General features: G+C 39.9%; 1 protein-coding gene across 3 annotated transcripts in view; it reads right to left on the reverse strand.

Annotated features, from left to right (window-relative positions):
* Positions 1-6,822: 6,822 nt before the first annotated feature.
* Positions 6,823-14,894, reverse strand: part of coro2aa (coronin 2Aa) — a 39,979-nt gene continuing 31,907 nt past the window's right edge. Inside the window, exons 5-12 of one of the 3 annotated variants that reach the window (XM_080463084.1) lie at positions 13,580-13,759; positions 12,187-12,303; positions 10,624-10,728; positions 10,410-10,506; positions 8,919-9,031; positions 8,706-8,796; positions 8,261-8,517; positions 6,823-7,505 (exon numbers count right to left, since the gene is read on the reverse strand). In XM_080463084.1, coding sequence (XP_080319210.1) covers positions 7,386-7,505; positions 8,261-8,517; positions 8,706-8,796; positions 8,919-9,031; positions 10,410-10,506; positions 10,624-10,728; positions 12,187-12,303; positions 13,580-13,759 — 1,080 coding nt within the window. In that variant the 3' untranslated portion in view covers positions 6,823-7,385. The remainder of the gene's footprint in view (positions 7,506-8,260; positions 8,518-8,705; positions 8,797-8,918; positions 9,032-10,409; positions 10,507-10,623; positions 10,729-12,186; positions 12,304-13,579; positions 13,760-14,894) is intronic. The other 2 variants (XM_080463083.1, XM_080463085.1) reach the window with 2 other exon arrangements.

Here is a 14,894-nt window from a genome sequence, read left to right on the forward strand (position 1 = left end):
AAAATGACAAGAAGCTGCAACAAAACATGAGAGGAGCCACAGAACTTGGACGAGCTGTTGCTTTATCGCAATCACATTTCGTCGGATATTAACTTCTTACTGCTAAATTCAATGGATTTACACAGAAGTTACTCTCTGTTGCGTGTCTAACAACCAAAATGACATAAAGTACTATTAAAGTACTATTTAAACACATATAACAGTGCTACTTTAAGGCATTAGGCTTGTTTACCTGTATCAATACACATTATCAAAGCACGTTTCTCAAAAAATACAATGTAAAAATGACTATAATTACATAATTACACATCAGTTACACTATAATTACACAGGCTGGATTCAAACAGAAACTTTTTCTGTACAGATAAATACATAGTAGCTACAAAAAAGCAGAACAAAAGTGTTTTGATAGTAATCCAAATAGTGAGGATTACAGGGCTTGGAATATACTCACATATATGCTTCCTAAAAGATGCTAATAAAAGTAAAAGTACAAAACAACCTAATTACAATAATGTGAGTATTTGTAATTTGTTACTTCCAACACTGAGAAAGACGTGAAATGAGCAGGAAGAGTGGGTGATGAATGTGCTTTCAATAGATCTTACCCAAAATCTTTAGTGGCCGTTAAACGAGCCAATATTTAGCAGATATTTTTTCAAGGTTAACTTTAGTGCAGAATCACCAGAAATAATTGCATTTTCATTTAGAAAGCCATAAAAACCTCCGTAACTTAAATTACCACGCGTGAATCGCCAAAGAAACTCAAACTCAAACCTTTACTATTGTTTTCACATCTGCTGCTGAAGCCACATTTTGGCTTTTGCTTAACTTACTATTCCATTTTGTCGGCAGAGGAAGGATTCCCACCACAGCCAGGGGTGATCAGGTGGAATTATTAAATTTGTTATATTGAATTTGTGGAAGAAAAAAAAAAATTGCTCCAAATTATTATCATAATTTCTTTTTTTTTTAATGTATCTTATAGGCAAGCTAAATCTAAACTGGGGACACAGAAAACTGTATTTAATCTCAAATGACAGGAAGTTTCCACAATTGCACCAGGGTGTTCTCACTGTAAGTGTGAAATAGCATCTTGATAAAGCAGCTGGGAATACTGTGAGACTTACCGAGAAATTAATGAATTTAATGCCAAAATTGTTTCATCTGAGGAAACTGCTCACTTTGTTTCATATGCAATCAGCCCGTGTGAGAATTCTGTCTCGCACTTGCAAACATGTTAAAACAGACTTTCTTCTCGGCCAAATTTGCATTTTTAAATGCACCGACAGGTTTTTAAGTACTTTAGGCTAAGTTTTAAATATGGTGTCCTGTTCTGCTAACGCTTTCCAGAAAGACTAGTGTTTAGTAATTCTTGATGCACTGTTTAAACTAGTCCAGTCGTTTTCCACTTGACAGGGAAAAAAAACCAACTATGTAACCTCAGGAGGACGTCCACTGGTCTGTAACACGTCAGTTCTTTATCCATAAATCCATTTATCATCAATTCCAGCGTTTCCAGACGGGGAAAAAATACACAGGGCGAACATGCAAACTTAACAAACGGTCTACTAATATCTGGTTTTCCAACACTTAATGGGATTTGCTTCTATAATGAACTGTTACTATAACCTGGAGGACTGGGTACAGACGCACAACGGAAGAAGCAGAGCAGCTGTTTCTCGGCGTTTTATCAAATCAACAAATATCATATTGCATTTGTGGAAGTGAATGAAGAGTGTCGTGTGTCAGTGCATTGTTTTGGTGCGTAATATTTGGTGACAGAAACAAACTACTTACCAAAAGTGCTCCGTGTACTTCAGATGACTGATTTCCACGACATGCTGTTTGTCTTTCATTCTTCTGTCCAGGGCACTCTCTCTATCGCTGGGACACCCAGACCTCTGTTGGTCATCACCCGTCTCTCCACGATTCCCTCTTATTCATGTTGGCTGCTGAACTTTCACAGACGTGCGTCTCCATTCACACTCCTTCAGTTTTTTGTTGTTGTTGTTGTTGTTGTTGTTGCTACACTGGCTCATCCTCCATCTTTCTGCCAATGACCTTGTCACCACACAGCATTAAATAAACCAAAAAAACAAGCATTGACGACAAAGTAGTTTGAAACTAGTGTCAAGAGAAAAAAAAAAGAAATTCAGTATTGTTGTGATCAAGAATATGTTTTTACATTGCACGCTATTAGAATATCAACAAATATCAGATGAAATCTATTTGGTAATCACACACAGCGACATTCACACCCCCAGTCGATCTGGAGGAGAAAACAAAGAAAGGCCCCCAAAACCCAGAATCCAACCAGGAATGAACTTTCTCTTGCAAAACCACCACAACCTACGTTTCTACATGTAAAGAAAAAAAAAAAAGACAATAGCTGCATCATCAATCTATCAACACACGAGGCACAGTGAGGCTCATACAAACACAGCAACAACCGTTAAATCAAATATTTTATTAAGTCAGACATCCGACGGCTACAAGTGAGTTTGCAGCTACATTATTGCTCCAGTGTAACGGAAGAGACTGTCAAGAGTTTAATATCGAGAAAGTCTCGGCCACGGACTGATATTGTTTTCCTTTGGCTTGCCGAGAGAGACGTGAACGCCACATTCGCATTGAAAGCAACAGCATGATGATCATCTGTGGAGTTTCACCGTAACGATCCCCGGTGGAGTGACGCAGCCGTCGCTGCACCACAACGCTGTGATGATTCACCCACAAGACAAACATGGAGGAGACAGCAGGAGAAACACTCGCAGTAAAATGACTTTTCTGTTCAGCTCCAAACAGCTTAGTGTTAATAATTCATACTAATGTGTGAGGGTGATTTTGTTTTGAAATGACAGTGTGTGTGTGTACAGGGGCAAGCGAAGGGAGAGACAAAATAAAATCAAATATCAGCGGGAACGTTCTGTGTTGGCAGTGAGATCGTGAGACTTGGTCGGTCCAGTAGTTCGGCACAAATGTGACAATCATTTTGGAGGAAAAGAACAAAATAATGTTGCAGGCAGTTACAACTCTGTGTCGTTTTAGATGGAGTCTTAAATGTGACCCTGACTGGTCCTACGAGTTTAAGATATTCAATCAGAAACTAGAAAATATCAAAACTTTCACTTCAGTTGTATTTCAAAAACTGTAGTCTGTATCTGAAAAGCAACTCAGCTAAAGGGGTATAAAGTGCAGACGTTGCCTAAATTGTGACGTTGAGAAGAAAGAACCTCTTTATTTTTTAGGTGAGTAACAAAGTAATATAATACATTTTGCCGACTTATATAACCAACTTATTCGTAGCGACAGAAACTAGAATTTCGGTCTCGTCTGTCTGGAAGTGACACAAATATCTGGTGAGACGTCACGTAAAAGTTTTACGTTAAAAATAAAAGTCTCAAAGATTATTTGAAAACATTTTGGAAATTGTTCATAAGCAGCATAATTGCTCATTAATCAATAGCAAAAGCTTCAGCATGATGAAGGATGTTGGACCCATGCACCAGTTCCCCAACTTAAAAGCATTAGAACCCTTCTACCATTGATTGTGAGCACTGTCTAAGTGCTTTTGCCATGTTTTCATATTTTAAATCCACCTCAGAACCGAGTACCAAATGCTTTTTTTTTTTGTGTGTGTCCAGACGAGCTCTTGTGTAGCCTCACACTCTTTCCTCAGAGATCAATGACACCTGCCGAGTCGAGTTACTTTGATTCATCCCGACCACCTTTGTGGTGACTATTGGATTGTTCTTGGTCTGTAGTGACACCCTCTACAACATTTCTACAACATTAAGCGCCTTGTAGCATTAGGTGACGCTTAACTGTGCTCAATAGCACTCAGGCATGGCTCTGCAACCCTATCCTTCACGCCTGCGCAGTAACCAATAAGAGGATGACTATTCTTACCAAATTATATTGATTATAATGATTCTTTGGAGGAATTTTCATCTGAAGCCGTTGATTCGCTGTGGCATCTCCTCACGAGTTCAAAAAGGAAAAAGTATTATCGTCTAAAGAATGTCTCACCATCCGTCACTTAATTTGGTCGTTTCCAGACACAGGAAACCGTCAGACGATGTCTGTGATTTCAAGCGTTTGCAAGGCTATGAGTGATTCTGGACATAACCAGCAAAGAACTACATAGACTGTGAATGGAAAAAAAAAAAAAAAACGACAACAAATGGCTGTAATGATTCTGTATCGAGAACTGAGGTAAAAGTTTTTCCCCTTTCAGTGTTGAATGCAAACGTTCAAATCAGAACCCCTGAGCAAGGCAGTTTCTCCGACTGTAAAAAACACGGTGGTGGGAATGTGTTTAGACTTGTTCTCCAGCGTCGTTGTTCGGAGTTTGAGCGTTAGGTCGGAGTTAGTTAGTTATCCGCTGGAGGTGAAGGTTCAACTGGCAGCTTCCACGAGGTACATGAAATGGGTATGTGGAAATCCATGGTGGTTTTTGTGTCTCTGCTTTAAAAGAGAGAATAAAATCAAGACATTGGAGGGGATTTTTTATCATGTGTCGGTGTCTTGAGCTGCACTGCTGTGATGTGTGATATTTGCAGGCCGCTCAGTAGCAGCAGGTCCCCTGACAAGCCGATGAGAGACCAAGCAATGTTTCTCTTGAGTTTGTGGAAAGAAAAAGAAAACCAAAAAAAAAACAACCCAGCTGCCTCAAATTTTAAAATTTTGAAACCGGTCTGACTGCACGTGAAAGAATGTATGAACACCATTCCACCTCCCTGAGGGAAAACGCAAGTTTTTTCTTTTTACCAACCACTCAGATTACACCTGTGCACATTTTCCAGTTGGTGAGGTCTTAACAGAGCTCGATGAAGAGATGTAAGCACAACGTGGCTTTTAGGTAGTTTTGTTTAGCTGCATTTACATAATTAATTTTCTTATAAAGCCTTTTTTTTTTCAGCTTTGGCAAGAGGAAGCTCCATCCCAAACTTTTTTATAGTTTTGAAAATGTCAAAACAGTGTTTACTTTGGTCAACTCTTTTATTACTTATTACTATGATGGGTGGCACGAACTGATAATGTGTTCTTAAAATGTTTGACTACAATTCATTTGCTTAAAGTCAACTTACGTCAAACTTTGATCTGCTTCGAAAGATATTTTAAAGCAATACCAAGGCCGTAGCTAGGGGAGGGGCTTAGGGGACCCCCCCCCCCCCCCCCCCCCCCCGTCGTAAAGACACTTTACCTGATCTTTTAAATGTTTTCTTTCTATCTTATTCCGAAGTGTCAAATGACCTCCACAAATGAAGACTGCAGTTTTAAAAAGGATTGTATAATAAATTACACCACATGATAAAACAACAAATACTACTATTGGAGTATTAAAAATTGCTTCAGAATCAAAAATACTTAAATTAGGCAGTCATATATTATGCAAAAACAGATTTTCAATTCCACAAAAATTGTCACGTGTATAGCTTATGAACAATAGCGTCCACCTCTCATAAGGAAAGCTGCATATAATGAGCATCGGGCGTAACGCGCGCCACACGTTGAGTTCAGCCTCCCGCCGCGAAAACAATCCTGGCTACGGCCTCGAATGCTGCTTTAAAGCTGGGGTTTTCAAAGCCTAGGCTGAGTCACACTATTACACCACACGCGCTTTGTTTCACGCCAAGTTTCAACAGGTGGTCTGATGTTGGATTTCTTAATGTTCTAGGATATCATGGTTAATGGCTACTGGGATGCATATGAAAAAGAAACAAACATAACCATTTACATGCTTTCTTCAGTTACATGCAGTCTTCATATATCCTCTGTAACTGGTGCTGACGTTACATTGGTGTCTCACATTCAAGCTTATTTTATAAGTAATTAATTTCCAGTAAATGGACCAATTGTTTTAAAATCCCAGTTTGAAAGAAACGGATGAAGGTTTTACCTTTCATGGTGTCTTTTTAAAATTAAAGGGGAATCAAATCATGCTAAGAAAATGCATCCATATTCCCCACACCAGGATAACTGCCAAACTCTGAAAACCACAGCTTTAAGGGTAGGAAATATCAAACTAACCTGATGTTATCCTATACTGTGTGTGTGTGTGTGTGTGTGTGTGTGTGTGTGTGTGTGTGGGAAGGTAGCAAAACCTTTGCAAATTAACATTTACGTCCCTTTTCTCATAAAACAGTCTTGCTAATCATTTTATTGTACCTACCTGAGAAATTAGAATTCACTGTGCAAAAAAAAAAAGAAAAAAGAAAGTGCATCAAAATATCTGTTCAGCGATTTACTATATATATATGACATATGATTTGAATTCCTGTTTCAGAGCAATGGAAATGTATTGCGAGTGAACACATTGAAAAGTGGGCATCTATAGCTTGCCTGACATAATGTGTGATACTCTGGCTCTTCACAGTAATAAGAAATATGCTATCACTATTTAGGTTCTTTTTTGTAATATTTTACATGTTGTGTTTGCCAAATTGTTGATCATATTGCATTTTCTTTGACTGTTTTGAAATAAATATCAAAAATTGAATTCAAAACTGCTACATGGCATCGGTTACAAACTAGGCTGTCAAAGCAAATCAGTTTTCCAGTCGTTCAGAAATAAGAAAATAAAATCAGATGACGCTTCTTAGAAAGGCAGAACACAGCTGGAATGACGATACTGTCACTGAGCTCAATCTCACACACACACACACACACACACACACACACACACACACACACACACACACACACACACACACACACACACACACACACACACACACACACACACACACACACACACACACACACACACACACACACACACACACACCCGTTATTAAAGCCCCAAACATCACAGTCATGTCCACTTACAGTAGTTTAAATATTCTGGGGATGGAGGGAAGGGGGAGTACAATCACCAAGCATCGAAAAATAAATTCAATCACACAGAATGTCTGCTCCAGCCCTGCAGCGACTTTCAAGCAACACGCAGACAGCCGCAGCATTCAGTCAAGTCTGTCTTTTATCTCCCGGTCACAAAGAGCATTAAAAAAAGCTTTAAAAAAAAAAGAAAAAAAAAAAAGAAGAAGATTACAATAGGATTGCATAGCTGTGAAGCGTACAAAAGAAACAGGGCAAAGGTCAGAAGGTGCAGAGAGTTTTAAAAGTGTATGTACATGAGCGAGGGATATGTGCATCGTGTGCAGAGTCGACGAAACAACAGGCGTAAACCACCCCGGGGCTGCGACTATAACGGGGCTCATTAGAGGAGGACAGGTGAAACGGGGCTCCACCGAGAGGGAGGAGGTTTGGAAAATGTTACCGGGAAGTTTTTACAGCATGACGCAGGTGTCCTGCCAGGCGGTGGGGGTGACTCAGCATGTGTGGGGGGGGGGGGGGGAGTCTTAAAGCGAGCTCTGAGACTAGGAGTTTTTCATGTTCTTAATCTCCAGCTCCAGCTGCTTGATGCGCACGTCCCTCTGACCGAGCAGCTCCCTCAGCCGTCGGATCTCCTCCTGCTGCTTGTGAAACTTCTGGCGAAGCTGTGGACAAACACATGCACAGCGCCGAGGGATAAATGCGGGGTGTCGTGTCCACCGGGGCCTGGGGAAATGCTGCATGTCTTCATGTGTTTTAAGATACTGCGTCAGTCCGTCCTGCTGTTGAATGACTGATCTAAGAAATCCCCCAGTGACACACTGACAACAATCAGTCTGTTAACGTGCATACATGTTAACAAGGTTCTTTGATCAGCTTCGTTCCCCAGCCTTTGCTTTTGCGTCATTTTTCCATTGACGACGTTGCAACCCCAAATCATGAGGAAGATCTTATTGTGAAAAGCCAAATGGGTATGTTTGGAAAACAGTGGTCAGTCCAAACATGATTTGAAACTCTAGTTATTTAGGTAGTTTGTAATAATTGGAATATTGTAATTGTAAAAGTTAAACTTTTTTTTGCCATTAAAATTGGTCTACAACAGGATATGGTTGTTAAAGTTCTTGTTTTTTTTATGTTAATAATGGATAACTTGATCGTGTTATGGTATATTGTGTTTAAATTCTTATTGTGGATTGTTACAAAGATTTAGCATTAATGGTGAAATAATGAAAATAAAGATCAGTTAAACTGATAAGAGTACAAATGACATGCTTGTTGTTTTTTTCACGTCTGTGATTTGTGGTGGTGATCCCACACAATTGGTAGTTAACATTTAGGAAGATTCTTAATCAGTTAAGTATCAAACTTGGTTTTAAATCTATGGCAGGGTTTTCAGACAGTATGAGAGTGAGAGATGTACCTCGTTCTCCGTCCTGGGCGGAGAGCAGAGTGCCAGGTCTTCCCCGTTGCTCACGGACATTCGACTCCGGGAATCCTCCCTGATGCTGCCGTCATCTTTGCTTTCTTTGGCTGCGAGCTCGTCCTGAATGATCGCCAGCTGGAGCATGCTTGGCCTGCTGTGAGATCTGCCCGTGTCCAGCGAGCTCCGCAGCACCTTGGTCTCCGAGAACGACTCAGCGTCTTCACTGCCAGGCTTCAAAGACATCAACACTGGACCTGGAAGACAACGTAAGCCAGGGTCCAGAGGATGAGCGTATAACTTATGACTCCTAACTATTCTCCTACAGCTTAGAAAGGACGGCGTGACCGACAATCACAGAATATTAGAGGTAAATTCGCCCTCAGCAAATCCAAGGCAGAGACAAATATCACACACTTACACACACAGAGTCATTATTTCTCACCTTTGTCGACGCCGCTGAGCCACTCCTCAGCAGTCAAAGCAGGCTTGTTGCCAGCAGTCATTGGATAAATGTCTTCTTGGTAGGACTCCGACTGAAAACACAAACACACTAAACTCAGATACACACACGCAACAAAAATACAGATAAAATGCGTGAAGCCCAAAGAGCTGCATGCGTAATGGGGTCCTGTTGGTGTGATGTGTGTGCTCTCACCCTGCGTGGAACAATCATAGAGAGAGGCTCGATGAGACTCTTGATTGTCACCAGTTTGTAGAACCTAAACACCTCACAGGAGCTGACATCGAGACCTCGCTTTGGCATCACACCTGCAGGACGACACGCAGGGGGAAATACTTCGATCACAAAGGAGATGCACTGAGAGCATCTTTAACAAACAGAGATAATATTGTTCACTGTATACTTGTATGTGCAGTTTAGAATTCAAATATTATAGCTTTATATATATTTTAATTTGTACAAGTCCTGGAAAAATCAAGTTGCCAATTGTGGTTTACACTGCGCAAAACCTCATGAGAAGTATTGGGGGTTTACAGTAATGTAGAACTTTAAGAAAGATTAAGATTTAAAGGGATTTATGAGGATTTTATAATCGAAGAGATTCACAAATCTGTATGTTTTGGGGGTTTTCTTCATGTTCTGTGGTGGTAAACACTGACAAACAAACAAACAAACAAAAGGAATTGCAGCAAGTTCTTTTAATTCAATGTATATTTTATGTATAGTTATACAAGGTTTACTCTGTATACAACTTTCATTAAATTAAAGTGTTTTGTATATCCTGACTCCATTCGACCCAGCATTAATTACACTAACATTCACTTTAATATTGCAGTTTTTTTTTTTCTTTTTTAAAAAACTATATCATTTCTATTTTAGTCTTCACTGGTGGAACAAAGGGTTAAAATCTTGACTGTGAGCATGATGAGTCCAGGTTTGAATCTTTGTTCAGGCGTAAAAACTAGACAAGCTGCAATGACTTGCTGTGATGAGCCATGAAAAACAACAAAATAAAAAAGTAGTAATTACTTAGAAATTACAACTGAATTTAAAAAAAAAGTCATAGTTTGTGTGTACCACTGACCCATTCTGGAGTTTCTCACGTAATAAAATGATGATGTACAGTATATAAAGGACCTACATATTTGTAGGCCGCTTACACATAATTTCCTGCACTACTAGTCTTTCTTTATTTTTTTGCCTTACAAATCTCGCTGTATAATATATCACTATATTATGCTTATAATGTAACTAATCGTGCATTTCTCAAAGTCACCAGTCACTTGTATCCAGGTACCAAATTAAAAAAAGAAGTTACACGAGTTTAAATGTGCCCTTTAACCCAAAAGAGCAGATAAAGAACATGAGTGTGAAACCAAAAGTAGAGAGTGAGTCAGTCTCCATGTGTCCTTTGTGTCACTTCACCTGCTCTACAACAACAATGCAATCAGCTGCTTTGGCTATTCAAATACGGCGTGCTTATTTGCACGCCCTCTTTGCTTACAGGTAAGTCAGAGTCAGCAAAGTCTGGAGGAAGGCACAGTTTTCAAACATGAATCAGAAGCCACGCACTAACGTCACTCGCATATGAAGGGTTTTTGCTTATAGATGCATAACAAAGTAAGCGTGTGGGCTCATATGTCTTTAGGTCTTTACATTTAAATTATGTTGGTGAGTGTTTCTTACCCATTCCTTTCTGAGGTAGATGTGAGCGGTACTCAGTTAAGTATTGGATGTATGGTTTTTCTGTGCTGATCTCATAGTACCTCATATTTCCATCACCCTAAAAAAAAATAAAAAAAATAAAAAAAATTTAAATGAACTTGTTGAAACTAAATATTGGCATTGAGCTGGGATGTTTAAGTATAATTCATTATATTGATGCATTTTCAAAACCCACCTTCCCAGCAATGTAGAGCATGTGTGTGTCTGGGTCATAGAAAGGAAATAAGACCCCCGATGACCCGTCCAGGTTCTCCTCCAACAAAGGCACTGACAAATCCTCCTACAACACACACAGAAGGAAAAAAACAAAACAAAAACCTGTTAAAAACACAACATTAACCACGGCGTGCACAACATAGAAGAGAGGGAAAAAAAAATATCCCTTGATATAAAATACTATAATTTAAATCCACATCAGAGGCACTGATTTAAAACCAGAGAGTGCTTTGGTCCCTAATCCGTGCTTTGCCTTAATCCTCCACGACGAGCCACTCTCACACATCAAAACAACACCGGACCGCTGCTACAGAATAAAATCTATTATGACCACAGAATAAAGGGTGTAATCAGGGGTGAACAAATAATCACAAGGAGAATAGATTGAGATCAGTTTAACACAGACTCAGACGCTTTCTCAGGTAAACGGAGCAGTTCAGCCGCACATTTCATCCACTAGATGGCAGAGTTGTGTTTGAAACGGTGGCTGGAGGTCATCTGAAAGGCATCGACTACATCTGACGAAACAAACGTGACAGTAAAGGCGCTGCACTCAGAACTGGACTGCACTTTAGACACATATTTGCCACAAACTTGAACTTTCTTGATGCTTTTGAGTCAATTAAAAAGTTTGTTTTCCTCTACTAATTTCAGCATTTTATCCACATCTGGTGGGAAAGTTTCTTCTTCGTTAACTTTTATCAATTGGGATATTTGGAAATAAAATCTTCTATTGTGCGGCAACTTTAAACAAACAGGACAGTAAATAAAGGTGCATCAAAACAATTTCCTTGTTTTATCAGTTGTTTCTCTGCTAATAAGCTATAAACTAAAAAGTTAATTTAAAAAAAATGCATTGATGGCATGCACACTCGTCCAGTCGACACATTAAGCTGAACATCAACCATCTTATTCGTGCCTCACATGTTGGGAAACGAGAAACACCAACAATTGACTGGCACTCCGCCATCTTGGAAATCATTTTCTGATGGACGATTTTGATTGCGGGAGAATTATGACAATGTCAACACATGAGCCAATATTGGTGATTTGTGAAACCAAATAACGTTAATCACAACCTTCGAGCAGCAGCGTTTTACTTACATTTAATTAAACTCTACCATAAATACAACAATCCGTCAGAAAATATAGTCCTCCAGAAACAAAGTCAGATCTTTTGACCACTGCGCACTTCCATTGTAGGTTAATTTCCATTGTGGCCTCTGCCTTTGTGTTGTGGCTTTTACTATTGTTTTGACCCTTCTGGGCCACCGTACTTTTGGCAGTGAAAGACATTTTTTTAAGTTATTTGATGTTTTTTCCTTTAAATGTAAAATACCATTTGAGCAGTTCTCATCAAAATATTGAGTGAGCACAGCTCGAGCTGACAGGTTTCATGCTGTAAAAAAAAAATAAAAATCCTTGTTTTTGGATTTAGCAGTCAGAAAATGTCCTGTGAGGTGATAATATTTATAGTCCATGTCTTCCTGCAGTGCGTCCAGTGATGGTCAGCTGCTCTCACCTGATCCCACAGAGCGATCTGTCGGTCGTTCCAGCGTGACGTGCCCGTAGTGAGGAGCATCTTCATGTTTCCCAGTATCAGCACTTTACTGGCTTTGTGCGTCTTGCTGTTGGTCTCCTGCAAGAAAGTGACACGAAATACATAGAAATCAGCTTTATTAAAGCACAGTAATTCTGACTGGGTTCACCCTGGACCAGTCCATCACAAGGACAAACAACCACACACACTCACAGACTATTTAAAGTCACCAATTACCCTCAAATGCATGTTTATAGATTGTGGGAGGAAACTGATGAAAAAAACTAAACAAAAAAACCCCACAGAAAGAACATGACAACTTCAAAGAAAAGCCCCCAAGCCTGGACTTGAGTTTTTCCATATTCTGGCTGTGAGGTAAGAAGGTTATCCACTGAACCCCCGTGCAGCCGTATTTCTCAAGATGTTCCAGGTAATATGAAAGGCTGATTTCAAGGCGTCAGTGTTCCAGCACTGTCTGCCGCTTCTTGTGCATTTTTCTGACAGAAAAAAAAAGAAAAGAAAAAGGTCGTGGACTCGTATAAAGGATGCGTCCCTGACTGATGACCCAGAGGTCTGTGGAGCTTTGCTGGGATCCGGCCTCGTTGCCAAAGGTGTCAGTTTTGTCTGTGTGGTGCTGGATGAGCGGCTGGGTGTGCAGGCTGTGGAGCGAAGAGTCTTACACGAGACTGGCCGTGACACGACTGTGCACCACGCCTACAGCTCAAGGATCAAAGGTTTAAGCTTGTCAAAAAAGAATCCCCCCTACAATAAACGTATTGTCACATCGGAACAATAGATTAATCATTGTAAACCATAAAGTTGTTTCCAATAAACAAGTGCAGCTTTTCATTATTACACTTTAAAATGAAAGCAATTGAAAACATTCTAAACAAGAACCTGAATCCCTAAAACGCTGCGCGGAATACTTTAAATACTTTAGAAATACCATTTATGAATGAACGGTTTATTGATTTCGCCATTTTTAAAATGTTTGTCGAGGCTCAATGGTTCGAGCAGGTTGTCTTACAAACACAACTTCTGACTGAACATGTAACGCATGTATAAACTATAACAAAAGCGCCATACAAGTCCAACTTTACCAAATAAGAAATACAAATTCTTAATAATATAGAATGTATTAGTTCTGACTGTCATGTGACCCGGGAATATATTAGCTGGTACACTTTCCACCAGCCGGCAGTCAAAAAGAGAAAACATTTTTCACTTTGAATGTGAAGAATTTCCTCTTTAAATGTCTGTTTTCAGAACAATTTAGTCATAAACCCAGAATCTATTAATGCAAGTGCATCAGTGAACAACGCTTTTATCAGCGGTGCAAAGATACACGCACGCACGCACGCACGCACAGTCGTACCTGCAAAACGTTCCCTGAGCGCGCCTCCATCAGTCGGACCTTCCTGTCTTTGCAGGAGGTTGCGAGGAGGCTGCCGTCCGTGTTGAAGGACATGGACAGAACCACGTCAGTGTGGTGGCTGATGGTCCGCACCGGGTTTTTGATCACCTGCTCGGGACAGTCCAGGTTCCAGATCATCACCTGAACGGAGCAACAACACCGACACTCAGCAGCCGAACAGAAGCTTCAGACTGACACTAATATTCATGTGTGATTCTTTTAAAAAAAAAATGTATTTAATTGTTTCAAATGTCCAAATCGGGCAACATTATTTTAAATATGTTTTTTCCAAGAAAAACTCTTGGTTCTTTGTTGTATTAAAAAGTGGAGCAAAGTATTTTGTGCACAGAGGTAAAAAAATGCATCCAAAGAATGTGCTTGTCACTGAGAAATATGCTATCACGGAGAAAGGAACACCATGGTAGCACAAACGGACATAACAGGGCATACTTTCCTTATCTAAAAAGGAATTCATGCTGCTGCAATCAGTTGTGTTTAGAAAAAAAAAAAAGAAAAGAAAGAAGTTATTGGAGCTTGAGGGAATTTCTCAACCACATTTACTCCCTCACCTCAGAAAGAAGCTGCCAGATAAAGAAAACACTCACTTTGTTTCTGATTACAGGCACTTGGTTGCATGCGTCACACAGAAGTGACCCTTCTGCATTACATTGCGCTTGTCCAGTGTTTTCCTCACACTCAGGAGAGTCTCTTACGTGAGGAAAGGTTTCTATTGCTCACATCAAAACAAGAGTTTTCAGACATAGTCCTCATCATTTTTGTGATAAAATCAGAACAGAATCGCTCACATGAGAAATCTACTGATCCTGGCAGAGTTTAGTCTGGACACTAACTGAACCTGATTTTTAAAGTTCCGCTTCCTGTCATTATATATGTGACAGTGTCATTTATTTAAGCAAGTGTTTAGAGTTGCTTATAAGTATAAGTATAAACAAGAGCAGAGGCTGTTTTATATTTATATGTTGTGTTGATAAGTTAACTGCCCAGCCTGTATCTAGATCATTGTCTTACATTGTGTTAGTCAGCGATCACCTCCAAAGTCAACCACGGCCTGGATTATCATGCATCAACAGTAGAGAACAGCAGCTTTTACGTATGCGTCCATGTGTAGATGAAGTATATGAGTTCAGAGTCCGGGTGTCTTGAGGGAAGGAGCGTCGTAGATAAATGCCACCGAGCCGCCGCGGAGGTGAGAGGGCTGTCAGGGGTCGGCCATTATTCTGGAGGCCCTTCTCACACATCAGTGTTTGTAAAGCGC

Source organism: Lipophrys pholis (genome assembly GCF_963383615.2).
Source record: "Lipophrys pholis genome assembly, chromosome: 5".
NCBI lineage: Eukaryota > Metazoa > Chordata > Actinopteri > Blenniiformes > Blenniidae > Lipophrys > Lipophrys pholis.